The sequence below is a fragment of the Mixophyes fleayi genome, chromosome 4, assembly GCF_038048845.1.
Source record: "Mixophyes fleayi isolate aMixFle1 chromosome 4, aMixFle1.hap1, whole genome shotgun sequence".
NCBI classification, from domain to species: domain Eukaryota; kingdom Metazoa; phylum Chordata; class Amphibia; order Anura; family Limnodynastidae; genus Mixophyes; species Mixophyes fleayi.
The window spans coordinates 15,270,973-15,288,129 of record NC_134405.1 but is presented as its reverse complement, the minus strand read 5'-3'; the positions used below and the strand labels follow the sequence as shown (position 1 = coordinate 15,288,129).

Here is a 17,157-nt window from a genome sequence, read left to right as displayed (position 1 = left end):
TTGCATTCTGTAAATTACTCCCCTAGACAATTCTATTATATAATATATTCTCCATTATATGTTTTCTTTTGCAAAAAAGCAACACACTGATTAAATGTAAATCATCTGCAGTTTTCGAACCTTCTGTAATATTTGTTTGGGATAAAGAATAGAAGGCATTAAAATATCTGTAACCAATACAGGCGTTTATATAAAACAGACATATCTGCCAAGATAGCAAAATAATAGACAGTTGTAACTTTATGTCTTTTTTCATATCCAGATTATGCACAAGAGTAATGTTTCCACAATAATTCTACTGGGATTCCAGTATATGGACAATTTTAAAGTTCTACTCTGCACTCTGCTAGTTGTGATTTACTGTTTAACACTAGGTGGAAACTTCTTTATTATCACATTGGTGTTTTACAGCAAGAACCTCCAGACTCCCATGTACTTCTTCCTCACACAACTCTCCATATCTGACATCATGCTGACCACCGATATTGTCCCCAACATGATTCACGTTGTCCTAAATGATGGGGCCACCATATCATTTACTGACTGCATAACTCAATTCTATTTATTTGGTTCATCGGAAGCATCAGAATGTTTTCTTCTGACAGTGATGTCTTATGACAGATATCTGGCCATATGCAAACCATTGCACTATACCTATGTAATGAACAATATGCTTTGTCTTAAATTAATTATCATATCTTGGCTGTTGAGTTTCTCTTTATCAGTAATAATAACATTTGCTGTATGTCAATTGGAATTCTGTGGGCCAAATGTTATTGACCATTTCTTCTGTGACTTACATCCTATAGTAGAACTTTCTTGTTCAGATATTTCTATAGTACAATTGGTATCTACATTTCTGTCCATTCCTCTGATTATTTGCCCAATATCATTAGTTATTGTCTCATACATTTACATTGTTTTAATCATATTAAAGGTTTCAACAAGAACAGGGAGATGGAGATCATTCTCTACTTGCAGCTCCCACCTGACTGTTGTCTCCATATTTTATGGGACTCTAATAGCTACATATGTGACTCCAAATAAAGGGCGGTTATTGATAACTAGTAAAATACTGTCTATGTTGTACAGTGTGTTCACTCCTTTATTTAACCCTTTTATATACAGTTTGAGGAACAAAGATATCAAGGAAGCTTTGTTAAAAGTGATGTATAATTACAGTGGTTATTATTTAATGAAATCTAAAATGCAAATCAGATAATTATTGTATAATTTATACTGCATCAAGATCCAAAACTAGGGAGGGACACTGCCCCAAGCCTACATTTAGTAGATGCTGTCAGCATCGCGCTCCCATCAGAGATCTCCAGCATCGGGTTGAAGGTAAGTCTGTTTCTTTTTCAATAGTTTTTTCATAATTTCGGATATTCTTTGTAGGCCTTCTCCATGTCGGAGTAGTGAACATCGGTAAAGTGTACCCAACCCATGAGTTACGGGTTCTTTCCATCAACCAGCCATGATGACTTAATGCTCAGTGAAATCTCTTTTTAACATCTCATTGATAAAGAAAAATCATGATTTTACATGTGGATGCAATATGAGTTGTATGAAATAACACTAGACATGAGCAAATTGTTCAAAATTTTAATTTGTGACCGATTTGCTGAATTTGAGCACTATGAGCCTCAAGTAGAGTTGGGGCCATTTTTTTTCAGTAAAATACGCAGTTCCCTGTTGCAAATGTGTACAAAAACTGCAAAAGAGTAAATCCCTATACTTACTACTCTCAATGCTTAAGCCATGGAATCTGTAGAAGAAGCTGTAATTGACTTACAGTCAAGGGGCTGATCATAAAGGTAAATCCAAAGTGCAATAATCATTTAATGCCTTTTAAAAATAAGGACACTCACAATTAATCTCAGGGTCCTGAAAATTTATGCCCTAATGTCAGTGCAAGTACTGGTAGAACCTCTAATGAATCCATAAATACATGATGAAATGTGTAAGGTGACTTAGAAACAGCTGTGCCATTCTCTGCTAGCTGCTAAAGGATCATTTTTCACACCAATTTGTTCCAAGATATTGAACGGATTACAGAAACAGAGTCCAGAAACAATTGGGAGTTCCTTACTCCTACATCATGAATCCCTGAAATCAAATTTGGCTCCTAATACATTTCTTGGTGTCCAAGAACCTCTTACATTTAGCCGGCAACTCGGAACCGTTCTTCTCCAACGTGTGTTACATGGTCCGGAAGTGGGCCTAAGTGAGCAGTGTAAAGATTGCTGGGATTTTAGGAGGCCGAAGTTTCTGAGCAATGCTGTAACCCAGTGGTAAGGATCAAGGATACTTTTTTTATACTCCATTTTACTTTCAAATTCTATATGTAACTTGGATGATCTTACAATATTACAAATCTATTCTAAAACACAAATCCACGGAGGCATGAAAACTTTGCAAGACGTCTTATACTGACAAACGTGACAACTGATTGTGGTAAAATTATGGATATATAAATTTATAATCCATTTCATCAATACAACTATCAGAGACAAACCCATAATCGGTGTATATTGTTGGTGAAAATCTTACATGAATAACAGAGATATATGTGTGCACTCACTTTATTTTATTCTTAATAAATTGGTCCATGATTGGACATTTTTAGATATATTCTCTCATTTTTATTGTTTTAATGTGTTTGGTATTATTCGGTAATTTGATCAAGTGAGCCTCTGTGGACTTTGTCACTATGTGAGCCTGCAAAAAAGTGGGAAGACATTGGACTTGGACCCTACCATGCTGGTAGAGGAGTGAAGATCATATCTCAGCAACTGTGTAGTGCTCCAGGAGAAGAGTGACTTTAACTCAGTCCCACTCACTAAAAAACTTTCAAGAGCCACAAATAGGTACCAACAAGTACAATTGAGCCACAACCCAATTGAATTGAATATATTATATTGTACTATACACACACATATACAAACATTGACCTCCTCATATTACTCTCATTGCCCCCTCTCATCTCTCATCTCACTTTGCCACACTATCTCTCTCATTGTCCTCCTCATATCTCACATATCTCTTCTTTTGCCCCCTCATATCTCTCTCATTGACCCATTGCATCTATCCCTTTGCCACACTCATATTTCTCTCGCTGTCACCATAAAATCTCTCTCATTGCCTTCCTGATATTTATCTTATTGCCCTTCACATATCTCTCTCTTTGCCCTCTTCCTACCTTTCTCATTACCCTCTTCATATGTTTCTCATTGCCCTCTAATATCTCTTCCAATGCCCACTCATATTTCTCCCTTTCACATATTCATATGTGTCTCATTCCTCCCTCATATTGTTCCCTTTAACACCAACATTTCAGTCTTTTGCCCTCCTACACTCTTACATACCTTTAGTTTTGACAGGTGTTCTGCTGCAGCTTGGCTCTGCAATCATATGCTGCTCAGATAGGAAATTAACAGATTTCCTCTCTGAGCACAGGACTGAGGTGCATTCTGCTTGAGGAGATTGTGCAGTCAGATTAGCCTCATAGATTATATCTGCATTAGTTTAATAACTTCTCTGGGGCAACAACAACTGCCGAGGTAGGCCTCAGACTACATAGTGAGCATTGCTGCTATAGCTCCTTTTAGACAGGGCATCATGTTTTGTTGGGGAGAAAACATTGGTAATTATTTGGTAAATGTGCTGTAGTTCTGTCTAATAGATTTTAAGCAATAAAGTACTTTTACTTTACCCACTATTTGTCTAAGTGATTTTGTACCCACAAATGGCACCAGGAGGCAGTGTAGGGACTTGCAGAGAGGTGCAGAGGATGTGGAAGAGAAGACCAGTCTTGTAACAGCGACATGATTGAAACAAGGATTAATAGGCGAGGGGAATGCCAGAAAAAAGGAGGTTTCAGCAGTTGAGGTGGGAAATGATGAGAGAAAGTATTGGTTGCATCATGGGTAAGTAAAGGATGAATTTTGTTAAGATTTCAAAGGTGTAGGTCAGGACTGGTGAGAGACTGGATGTAGAGAACAAAGAAGAGGCTCGACCGAATTGTTACACCAAGGCAATGGGCTTGCAAGACTGAGGAAATTGTAATGTTATTGAGGGTGAGGGAAATTTAAGCAGAGGTAGTGACAGTTGGAGGAGGGAAGATCATAAGCTCTGCTTGAACATGTTACATTTGAACATCCAAGTGCAGATTGAAGAGAGACAGATGGATACACAATTACAGAAGTGGAGGAGAGGTTGATTTGCATGTCGTCAGTAAAGAGTTGGTACTGGAGACTGGATAAGTGAATTAGTTCACCAAGAAAAGAATTGTACAGTGAGAAGAGAAGGTGGTTGAGAACAGAACCTTGAGGGACTCCAACAGATAGTGGCAGTGGAGTGTGACAGAGGTAGAGAAACTAAAGGAGCCATTTAAAAGGTAGGAAGTAAACTAGGAAAAACCATGACAAAGGCCAATGGAGTGAACAGTGTGCAGATTAATTGGGTGATCAACAGTGTTGAAAGCAGAAGCTCCAGGAGGATGAGTATGGAGAAGTCACCCTTAGACATTACTGCAAATAGATCATTGAACAATTTTATGAGCCCAGTCTCAGTGGAGTGTTGTGTGTGGAAATCAGATTGCAGAGAGCCAAGAAGTGAGTGAGACGAGGTATGTCTACAATTCGCTCAAGTAGTTTGAAGCTTATGAAAGAAACAGAATGGTATTTGGAAAGAGCGGCTTAGTCAGTTGGTGGCTTCTTTATGATTAATGAAACTAGTATTTGTTTAAAGGACTAATTGAAGACAGGTTGAAGAGGTGAGATAGACATGGACATGCAATGGGTGAAAGGGAGTGGAGAAGATGGAAGGGATTAGGATTGAGAAGCAGATTGTAGTTTGAGATAAGTGCAGTGACTTCATCTTTGGCTAATAGAGAGAATGAACTAAGGGTGAGCTGGGTAGTATTAAGTAGAAGGTGGATGAGATAAGTAGGATTTGACATGAGGAAATATCTTGCCAAATTGATTTGATTTTGTCTTTTAAGTAAGTGTAAAAATCATGGGCTGTGAGGGAGGAAGAGGGGGGGTGGCCATGTGGGCAGAGAAGTGAAGATCAGTTAGAAGATGGAGGATGGATATTAGAGAAGTGAAGTGTGTTTGCTTGGTGAGTGAAATGTAAGTGTTGTAAGATTCAAATATGAATTTATAGTGAAAAAAGTTGATTTTGAAGTGCAATTTCCTCCAGTGGTGCATGGACGGTATAAGGACTTAACTATATTTAAGTCACTTATTTGGGGACTTAAAACATGCTCACATAGACGTCACCACCTCTCTATCTTTAGCTCTTATGGAAAAGTTTGGAGGTTCGTATTGGGCCTAATTGGGGAACAACGTAGAGCTCAGATGGCTCCAGCATCCATGTGAGTGAACTCAGAAAATGTAAAACACACAGAGGCTATATTGAGTTGAATGCAAGCCCCATTTTTGTGTAAAATACATATTTTCGTATTTCTGACTTCTTATTTTTACTCCCGAAGAGGCGAAATGAGGGAGAGATGGAGCATGCCAGCGTAAGAAGATTACAGTAAGAATGTGTTCACGCAATTGATGTATAGTCAACAGGTGTATGAGTTGCACATGCTCAAACCCTGGAGCAAAGATCTATGATGATGATGATGATGATGATGGACATTTCCATAGCAGAAAAAAGGTTTCCAAAATAAATAATCCAAGCAGCAGCACTTATATTATAGCATGGGTTAGTTACCACTAATATGGAATAACAGTGTGGGGTCCTCCCACAAAACAAGCAACCACCAACAGGCTGGGCAAGCCACACTATAACATGGAAATACATAGTGGTATACAGCTCCAGCGTGTTCAGTAGACAATGTTTATCAACCACTGATGGCGCAATTTGAGAAATTGATTGTTGTTTATTAATCCTAAACATAAATCAGAGTCAATCCCCAAGTGATTTTCCCTTTCATATCCATATCCTATCACTACACAGAAATGTGATCTGGTTCCTTGGCTTCTTGTTGCATGGAGGGCATCACCTCAATCTGCCTTTGCTTTGTTGACACTTTAGCCAGGAATGTAGAGGCACCCCAGAATAACCAAAACTTCAAGATCACCTAATGGCACCCCAGCTTTAGAAGTTGTATCGAGCAGTGATGATTGTGAGCTAGATTATAAACTATGTTCTATGCCTTGTCTTTTATGTTTTGTGCTTAATCTGTTGCTATAGTTGCATGTATGTTTCTTAAATGTATTTTGCGCAAGTATTTGAATTCTTGCTTCTCTATGTTTTATGTACTACGCTCCATTTCCCACTGTATTCTCTGCAGACATTTTTGACACAATATAAATAATCGTAGGAGGAAGAATGAGAAGGAAGAAGAAGGAGGAAGAAGAAGGAAGAAGGAGGAAGTAGGAGGAAGAAGAAGGTGGAAGAAGAAGGAGGAAGAAGAAGAAGGAAGAAGGAGGAAGTAGGAGGAAGAAGAAGGTGGAAGAAGAAGGAGGAAGAAGAAGGAAGAAAGTAGAAGGAAGAAAGAAGGAGGAAGAAAGAAGAAGGAAGAAGGAAGAAGAAGATACCATTCAGCAGGAACATGATAAGCATAAGCAAATATTGCCTGCTCCACAAATTGTATTTGAAACCTACTGTATGTCTGGTCTCCTGCCCTGCAAAAAAATGCTGTGACGGAATATGTCATTTGTAATAGTGAAACTGATAACGCCACAGAAGTGACATTGATGCTATAACTTATATCCTTACAATCAAGCAATAATTTGAGAGACAAAAGCCATAAATTATGCAAATTCTTCTTGCCAATGTTATCCAACAACTGTTATTTTTGAGTTTTCAGATATACATGGATAACATGGTAATGGTCAAGTGTTTATTATGTGCACAAAATGTAAGACAAGATCAGGCCTGATCCATCATCATCATCATCATTATCATCAGCAACAACAACATAGTTTGGGTTAAAAATTATATAGTCCCAGCAATTAAAACAAAAGATGAATAGAATAAAAAGCAGGAGCTCAGGCACACTGAGGTTATTATTATTATTATTATTATTATTATTCATTTTTATTTATAAGGCGCCACTCAGTGACCATAGCGCCGTACAGGGACAAACAAGTACAGTACAAGGTGGGATGGCAAAATACAGTAAACTCTAAGCACAGTAACTCAGTAAGCTCAGAGCACAGCTAGAGAGAGGGGGCAGGGAAGACCGGCAGGCGCCGGAGCCCAAGAGGAAGGGCGCAGATGACGGGGAGACCCCCAGAGGGGTGGGGGGAAAGGTAGCTGGAGAGCAGAGTTAAAGGTGCAGGACACAGGAGGAGAGATGGCCCTGCTCAAGGGAGCGTACAATCTAAGGGGAGGGGTAGACAGACAGAGACACGGGGTGAGAGGGAGAGAAGGGGGAACGGAGGCAGATTCAGGGGAGGGGGAAGAGGGGAGGAAGGCAGAAAAGGTAGGAAGTTAAGTGGGAGACTGGAAGGCTTTGAGAAAGAGGTGGGTTTTTAGAGCCCGTTTGAAACTGGACAGTGTAGGGGATGTTCTGATGGATGGAGGGAGCTTGTTCCAGTGGAGGGGGCAGCGCGGGAGAAGTCTTGGATTCGCCAGTGTGAGGAGGTAATCAGAGGGGAGGAGAGGCGACGGTCGTTGGCAGATCGGAGAGGGCGGGATGGAGCGTGAATAGAGATGAGGTTGGAGATGGAGGGAGCAGTGGAGTTGGCGAGGGCCTTGTATGTGACTAGGATCCAACATTAGGTTAAATAATAAAGTGATTGACAATTTGCCACACCGTACAATTTGTATTTCTTCCAGCATCACTGGAGGCTTTGCATTATCTCTTACTTGCTCAACATCACAGATGTAAGAATAACATAAGATTAAGATGTGGATGTTTGTCTCTGCCCATGGATTCTACATCCTGATGGGTGACTTCCCTTGTCTGCAGGCAGCCATTTTTGGTGATTTTTATTTAGTACGATATTGTTGTGGTGTGGTTTTAGCATGTATATGTCAATTCTTGTTATATTTTAAAAGCAACTGAAATCCCCGGCATTGCCTGTATTTAAATCTTCAAGTTATTAAGTTTTTAATGAGTTGGACGTAACTGTCAACATTTTAAAAATAATTAGCAGCTTAGCAGCTCTTCCAACATACCCATAAGGTGATTGCCCAGTGTTGTTTTTGTTTTTATATTAAATATCTTCCAAATGCATCCAGTGGAAGGCCCAGGACAGTCTGCCTGTGTCAAAGTTCTGGCCAGCGTACACTAACGGGTGGTCCGACCGGACCTCACCCCTCTAATATCTCTTCAGGGATCCAATGTTTCCAGTCTGTGAAAGATTTGTCCAAATCCACCAAGTAGAAGGCTCAGAACAAGATCCCCAGGTGACTCTTCTGCACAGCATACACCGACAGGAGGTCCGACCGGGACCTAACCCCCCTAAAACCTAACCAGGCTCCAAATGGACCACCTTGCGTTGATTTTATCCATATCATTGCAGGGGTGTCCAAATGCAGAACCAGACAGACAAACAAACCAAATCCATCCAGTGGAAGGCCCAGAACAGGCTCCCCAGGTCAAAGTGAACCCAGCATACACCAACAGTAGGTTTAATATTGGTAACTGTGGTTAAAGTTGCTAAATTATACTTTATTCCAAATATGGACTTTTTAAAAGAATCCTTTTTTCTCAAAGAATTGTCACAGTAGATATGGTTGAAATAATTTGAATCAATAGCTGATATACTCAATATAATCAAATTTCACTCATAAACTAGGGGTCTGGTGCTGAGATGAATGCCCAAACTGTTAATGGCAGCCTGGGTTTGCTGGGATCTGTAATGAACCAACAATAATGGTGTCTATATTATTATTTTATTACCACACACCCACCGCCCAGGGATGTGGGACGAGCCCAGCTCAGTCCTAGTGCCTTCAGCTCAGAGCATTGCTTTTGAAGACCCCATTACCCAAATGATTTTAGTCCTGTGCTGACCAGCCAGGGGTTAGTTGTCATTATGGCAGGGGGACCCCACACTGCGGCCTAGCACAGCCTAGTTCTGGTTCTAGTTGAATCGGGGTGACCCATGCATTTTATCCCCCTGATTTCGCTAGTACCAGCACTAGGCTGGCAGCACTAGGGGTTATGCTGATTAGAGTTGGATGAATATGCATTCAACTCAGCACCAGATCCCTAGTTTATGAGTGAAATTGGATTATATTGAGTATATCAGCTATTAATTAAAATTATTTCAACCACATCTACTGTGACAATTCCTTGAGAAAAAAAGGACCCTTATAAAAAGACCATATTTGGAATAAAGTATATTTTAGCAACTTGAACCACATCTACCAATATTAAATTGAGTGAAGAGAAGACAGTTACAAAACTAATACTGTTACAGTTAGAATAAAGTACATTGCAGTAATCCGATCCACTGTGTTTATTGTTAGAAACTGATGAGAGCAATATTGTATGAGCACTGCATTAAATAAAACATGATTGTTCTCCACTTGTACCTTATGCTTTATATATATTGAATTTTTTCTAAAATTGCAACTTACAATAATTTATTACAACTTGATTGTTAATTGGCTTCTTTATTGTTACTGCTATTTGTTTATTCTGTCCCTGACAAAGTAATTATGTGTTTTTGTTTCAGTGTTTTTATATTTATGACTCTTTTTTTCTTATCACTGGCCATGGAGGCTTCTAGTTTAGTCTTTATCTCATAGTGCAGACATATAATACACCTTTAATCAAACATCTCTGAGTGAGCTTAAAAAGCATACTGTATTTATTCCACAAGGTAATCTTTCCCGAAAGTTGGATATTTAGGCCTACATCTTTTCACACCTTCATTCAAAGTTTGATATCATATATGTGACTTATTATACAGACAATTAACAGCTATATCTGTCAATTTATAGGGCTATGATGTAAATTCATCTGGTCCTTCAGTGGCTGAGGAGTTGATAAGGGAGATTGGTTATAAGGCAATGTAAACAGGGCAAGAGTCTTGGTCATAGTTTCAAAGGATTTCATTTCTACTCATTGTAGGAAATAAAAAATCAATAACACATTTTGCTGTCCAAGAAAAGGTCTTGCAATTTATTTTATCACTAACTATACATTTTTTGTAAATAATAATGAACTCTTATATTAACCGAGCAGATTGTTGGGATCCTAATTTCTATTATAATGTCTAAAATATTTTTATTGCGTGTTATGCAAGTTATTGTTACAGTATATTAAAACTGTTGAAAATGACATCTTCTCAAGAGTATTAATAAAAGTTTTTCCCGTTGTTGATCTTACCGGCTTTCCCAGTGAATTCTCCATTGGGGCACGAATAATCTCTGGAGCCATCTCAGTGTATAAAATGAATTAATAGCACTGAACAATGAGTACTGTACATCAGAATCAACAAATACCATACTTTCACTTACTTTTACAGATGATTACATTTGGATTTGAGCAACATCATTTAGTAGCCCATCTGTTTTATACAGAAAATGTCAAATCCTGGAATCACGTGAAAAGAACATGGATTTTAATGAGAGTCTAGTGGATCGTGTAAGCACTATGTGTTCTCATTTGCCTATTTTATGCACATATGTGTACATTGATGAACATTAATTGCCATATTTTTTACCAGCATACATACCATAAGATTAGTTATCTTTTTGTGCATGCCTTCAATGCTTATACTGTACCTTTGACATTTCTTTTTGGCTTTTACTTTCCTTTATAAGCAATTGTGTAGGGTTTTTTGCACATATATTCATTGATGAAGAAGTGTCACCAATAATTTGTAGGAACATATTGTAATTCTTATATACTTGTAACAGTTATAACACATCTTTCATGTGTTTTGCTGGCTGATTATTTTTCTAATGAACTATTTTTGAATTGTTTTTATTTTCCATTTTCTCTTATTTGCTGACAACGTAAAATAAATTATTTTACCTGGGAACCTTTGTTGTACTTTACATTTAGTATATGTTTAATCTCTGAGTCTCATGACAACCTGTTCTCAGCCCTGTGTTCTACACCATCAATGTTCAACTATTAATATGAAGAACACTCTTATAGATTTAGTTAATTCCTTCTTAACAGTGTCCCCCTTGTTTAGCTTTGGTCCTCCAGGAACATTGATTAATAACACAATGGTGCCATGTGCTTTTATTGGGTGTCTTCTAAAACTTCATGCCTGTTATAACCCCCTCCATAATTTCAGGTTGTGGTTATTCAAGTCCCATGCTAAGGATGTCCAGTACTCTATCTTGTTACAGCTGGTCACTATGATTTGGGGATTCCTGCATTCTGTTGGTTACTCCCTTGAACCATTCCAATATGTAATACACTGATGAAATGTAAATCACCTACTGTGAGTTTTTATAATATTCTGTAATTTTCTGTTTCTTATAAAGAGTATAGTGCATTAACACGTCTGTACTCAGATGCAGGGAATTCTTCATTTTCACCGTAATTATTTTGGTATAAAACTGACATATTTGCCAAGATAGCAATATAATGAACAGCATTTGATGTAACTTTGTATGCTTTTTTTCTTGTCTAGATTGTGCTATTGGGATTCCAGTATATGGATCATTTCAACATTCTATTCTTCACTCTGCTCCTTGTGATTTACTGTGTGACACTAGGTGGAAACTTCTTGATTATAACATTGGTGTCTTACAGCAAGAACCTCCAGTCTCCCATGTACTTCTTCCTCACACAACTCTCCGTATCTGACATCATGCTGACCACAGATATTGTCCCCAACATGCTCCACATTGTGCTAAATGATGGGGCCACCATATCTCTAACTGGCTGCATCGCTCAGTTCTATTTCTTTGGTTTATCAGAGACAGCAGAATGTTTTCATCTCACAGTGATGTCTTATGATAGATATCTGGCCATATGTAAACCATTGCACTATACCTATGTAATGAACAATATTTTGTGTCTTAAATTAGTTATTGCGTCTTGGCTGTTGAGCTTCTCTACATCATTAATCATAACATTCGCCATAACTCAACTACAATTCTGTGGGCCAAATGTTATTGACCATTTCTTTTGCGATTTGGATCCTATACTAGAACTTTCATGTTCAGATCTTTCTATAGTCCAAATGGTGTCTACTTTGCTGGGCACTTCTGACATAATCTGCCCACTTTTTTTAATCATCGTTTCATACACTTACATTGTCTTAGTCATATTAAAGATTTCATCAATAACAGGAAGATGGAGATCGTTTTCTACCTGCAGCTCCCACCTGACTGTTGTCTCTATATTTTATGGGATACTAATAGCTACATATGTGACTCCAAATAAAGGGCGGTTATTGACAATTAGTAAAATACTATCTATGCTGTACACTGTGTTTACTCCTTTTTTTTAACCCTTTCATATACAGTTTGAGGAACAAAGATATCAAGGAAGCTTTGTTAAAGCTTGGGTAATGAAATCCTGTCTTACCCCTTACAGTAAACATCCAAGTGAGGGACACTGGGTGTGCGCTTCTGATAAAATATATAACAATATCTACTAATAATAAGATACTGTACTGTATTGTACTTGTTTTACTGCATTGATTGGTCTTTTTAATGCAGCTGATTTCTTAATCCATTGGAAGGAGAGGTAAATGTAAAATGTGGGGACAGATTTATACTTTGTTCCCCACATTGACTCTATATCTAAATCATGTTACATACATCTAAAAAACATTTCCAGAATTCGCACATATCTCATGCAAGACACTGCAAAAACCTTAATTCATGCACTTATCATCTCCCGCATTGACTATTGCAATTCCCTCCTTACAGGTCTTCCCCAAAACAGACTCAAACCCCTACAATCTATTTTGCACGCTGCAGCAAGATTGATTTTCCTTGCAAATCGTTATTCCTCTGTTGAATCACTCTGTATGTCTCTACACTGGTTGCCTGTTTTCTACCGAATGCAATATAAAATACTTTTACTAGCCTACAAGGCCATCAACAAAGCTGCACCAACAAACATCTCCTCTCTTGTCTCAAAATATCTCCCAACTCGGCAACTCCGTTCTGCACAAGATCTGCGTCTCTCATCTCCCCTCATTACATCCTCCCATTCCCGGTTACAGCACATATTTCGGCCTGCACCCACTCTATGGAATTCTCTCCTCTGGTCTACAAACTTTCAAGCGTTCTCTGAAAACCCACCTCTTCAGACAAGCTTATAATATTCCTCAACCACCCTCTTAACCTCACTACCTTACCCTATTACCACCTGTTACACAATTTCACACAAGACAACTACCCCCTGACCAACATGTTGTGTGACAGGATCATTTAGCTTATGAGTCACTTTTACATTTGCAGCCTGGCTGGGCCATAATGCAAAATGTAGACTTAGCCTTAGCCTCCTGTGTCAAACTCTCTTTGTCCCATAGGTTGTAAGCTTGCGAGCAGGGCCTTCTCACCTCTTTGTCTGTTTTACCCAGTTTGTTTATTAGTTTACTATGTTTGTCCCCAATTGTAAAGCGCTACGGAATATGTTGGTGCTATATAAATAAATGATCATGATAATGATGATGATAGTTGGGGTAGGGCAAGATCATGATCAATGTTGAATTTCAGTGTACAAACAAAGCTATCAAGCATTTGTGTGCTACATGTAAAAAAAAAGCCAGTATTTTCCTTATGTGCAAAATAATAAACTAATTTGCACCCCTTGCATTGTAACATGGTTTGTCCAGGAGCAAATTTATCCTTTTTTTTTTTTTTTTGCTTTACTCTCCTTAATGAATCAGGCCCAATAGTGTTAAATCCTTCATTGGTTAACTACAGTTTTCTAAGTAGAAATACTATTTCAATTTAGTAAGACTAGCTCTTTTTATTTTATTTCTGGCTAATGGAATTATTAAAAGATGCATTTACAATAACAATCTTGTTAAATGACTTTAACTATCTATTGTAAACTTATCATAAACTCCGACTGCACCCTTTAAATTAGAGATGAGCGGGCTCGGATTCCGCTAATCCGAGCCCACCCGAACAGTGCGGATCCGAACGGGATCCGAGCACTGTTCGGATATTTCCAGCGGGCAAAAAATTGAAAACGAGGCTCTGTCGTTTAAGTCTCGCATCGAATCTCGCGAGGGGTGGGAGGGAGGGCCCAGAACAATTCCATCTTGTACCTCTTTTTTTGGCATTATGTGCTCAAGCTACCTCAGTGCAACCTTTTGGCCTAAAAACAATATTGTGAGGTGTTCAGAATAGACTGGAAATTAGTGGAAATGATTGTTATTGAATGTTATTGAGGTTAATAATAGCGTAGGAGTGAAAAAAGAAAACACAAAACTGGTTTTTAGCACTTTTTATGCTTTTTTAAAAATAAATCAGAACCAAAACCTTTCGTCGGATGTTTTGGCAAAACAAATCAGAACCCAAAACCTCAAGCTAATCAGAACCCAAAACCCAAAACCCAAAACACTAAAAGTGGCCCGTGCACACCCTTACTTTAAATAGCTTGCCTATAGGGGAATTGTATTGTATTTGAGTCCCTAAATTCTATAATATCCTCCCAATATTCTATATTCAGTCTTAGTGTATGATCATTTAATTTAGTAGAATTATATAGAAACTCATAATATTCATGTAACTTCTTGACTAATTTAACAGGTCTCATATGTTATGGAGCCCAATGGATTTAATCATTCTTATTAGGTTTTGGGACATTTTCTGTCAAAGTTTATTGGCTAGAATGGTGTCCACACTATTGGCTTTATTATAGAATTGTTAATGGAGCATTTTAAACGTAGCAGCTTCCTTCTTAAAATATAATGTGTGCCCATTCGCATTGTTAAATTGTGTTAAGGGAGCAGAGTAGGGTGTCTGTTTATGCTGGGACAATATAGACTCTATTTGGTTCTCTCCCTCAGTTCCACCTCTCACATGATCCCTTGCACTCCCTAATTCTCCCCGCAGTTCTACCCACAGTTCCATCTCTCCCTCTCTTAACTGTCAGCCAAGCCACCTAGCCGCACCTTTACAAGTCACTCAGATTCTACTCCCACATCTTTCTGCCCTTCTTTGGTCAGTAACCCCCATGGTTTACTTTCACCCAGCCCCCTACCTAAAACCTTGCCAAGCTCCCCTCCCTACCTTCTCCTGTGACCTGTGGAATGCCATCTGTGATAAACAGGCCTTCATGCATGGCCTCTTAATCTCTAACTCCATTCACATCCTCACCGTCACTGAAACCTGACTCTTCCTCTCTTATACCACTTCTCCCACAGCTCTCTCTTATGGAGAGTTGATAGTGTTGTTGGCACCCTTCTATCTTCCAGCTGTACCTTTTGGATCATTCTCTCTGAACTTTGAGGTCCATTGTATTGGTCTCTTTTCCCTATCCACCATCATATCACAGTCCTGTACAACCCATCAGGCCGGACTTCCCACTTCATTGAAATATTTGCAGACTAGCTCACCAACGACCTTTAATCTCTCATCCTGGGCAACTTGAACATACCAACTGAAAACTCAGCTGCCTTCAAACTTTTTTCTCTTACTTACTCCTTTGACCTGTCTCAAAGGTCATCCTTTCCCACCCACAGCCTTGGCTACTACCTAGACCTTGTGTTCTCCCACTTCTGCACCATTTCTGATATCTTCCACTCTTGTTTCCCAGTACATAGCTACCATCCTCCCTCTCTCACCCTTGCCTCCTGCGCCCTCCTCTTCTATCAAATCTTCTCTCATCAATTACTGTAGCTTCACTATTTTTTCATTTTCTGTTGCAGCTCTCCTTTCTCCAGTGACAGCCCTTGCCTGCCAAAACCAGGTGGTCAAATTGTACATCCATTTTTTAACCTCTGACCTAGACTATGTCTTCCCTGCTACTTTGGCCAGCCTTGCCCCTTTAAACCCAAACATGCAAATTGTTCTCTTACCATTGAACACCAGTGAAATAAGTTTTGCTTTTTCACTGATTTTCTTAATTTAAATTCATCTACTTTTCCTACAATTCTGCCCTCTACTTGGTCTTCACCACCTTCAACTCCCTTCTCCGCTCTTCCCCCTTCCCTTATGGCCCTTGACTTTGCCACCTCTAAAAAAGAACCCATCAGGCTGGACAACTCTTCCTGCCAGGTCACAACTACTAATACCACCACTGGGTTGATGCACAAGCTTTTCTCGTATCGTCACCCCCTCAACCCACCCCCTTCATTGAATTTCCTTTCAGATTCTCCGCTCCCAGTGACATCAGTCTCTACCAATACTTTAATCTTTCCTTCTCTACTGAAATTTTCTACCCTTCCTTCAAAGATCACCTCCCTTATTTTCAAAAAAACCTTCTCTATACTCTACCTCACTGTCAAACTACTGCCCAGTCTCTCTTCTCCCTTTGCATACAAAATACGTGAGAAGCTTGTTTGAACCCATCTTGCCAACATCTTCCTCCTTTGCCCTCTGGCTTTTGCCCTCTCCATTCCACAGAAACCTCCAGGACCAAAGTCACCACTTGGTAATATTGTAGTTGTTTGCTAGTTTTGATGTAGCTGTGTGTCTGTTTGCAGTAGTGAGAAGGATACTAAATAAAAACACCAGAGCATTGCATTTGTTCCACGTGATGTTCGTCGATAGCTGCTGACACCAAGGAGGTAGGAAAAACCACAAAAAGAGGAACAGAGATGGCAAAGGCAATGAAAGTTGAGCTCACTGGGTCCAGCAGCTGAACTGTGATGATATTACAGTTGGTCTTCTAAATAATCTTACCCTTGGTGTAATGACACTCCTCAGCACTACTTTTGCCTTGACAAAGTTTTAACTATTTAAACATTTTTGGGAAGATGAATATGCAGGAACTAGGGCACAGAGCTGATATAAAGTACAACCATCACAAACTGCCCATCTGCAGGCAATGATGATAATTTACATTATCCTATTGGTTTACTGGTATGACCTAATGACCCTGTCTGTGATGAAACAAGGTATTAATATCACCTCAACCAGTCTGTACCTTGTCTTTCAGAAAGTGTGGACTATAAAACCATACACTTTTGCTAGGCCTCTGGGTCCCCATATTTGTCAATCATATTTAAAGTTGTATATATTATATTTTTCAGTGGTGATATCTCAAACAGCATGGCTTTCTTATTTTGTGTACACATACAG

At 38.9% G+C, this 17,157-nt stretch overlaps 2 protein-coding genes across 2 annotated transcripts; both read left to right on the top strand.

Moving 5' to 3' along the window:
* Positions 1–265: 265 nt before the first annotated feature.
* On the top strand, positions 266–1,222 carry LOC142150431 (olfactory receptor 11L1-like). The gene has a single exon (XM_075205623.1). It carries the CDS (start codon positions 266–268, stop codon positions 1,220–1,222), a length of 957 nt encoding a protein of 318 aa, XP_075061724.1.
* Positions 1,223–11,597: 10,375 nt separating this feature from the next.
* LOC142150430 (olfactory receptor 11L1-like) lies at positions 11,598–12,459 on the top strand. The gene is given in 2 exon segments (XM_075205622.1): positions 11,598–12,389; positions 12,391–12,459. Coding segments are annotated over 2 exon segments (861 nt in total).
* The last annotated feature ends 4,698 nt before the right edge of the window (positions 12,460–17,157 follow it).

What these genes read in the sequence shown, in the direction of transcription:
- LOC142150431 (XM_075205623.1), top strand. Translation starts at nt 266, where the DNA reads ATGCACAAGAGTAATGTTTCCACAATAATTCTACTGGGATTCCAGTAT.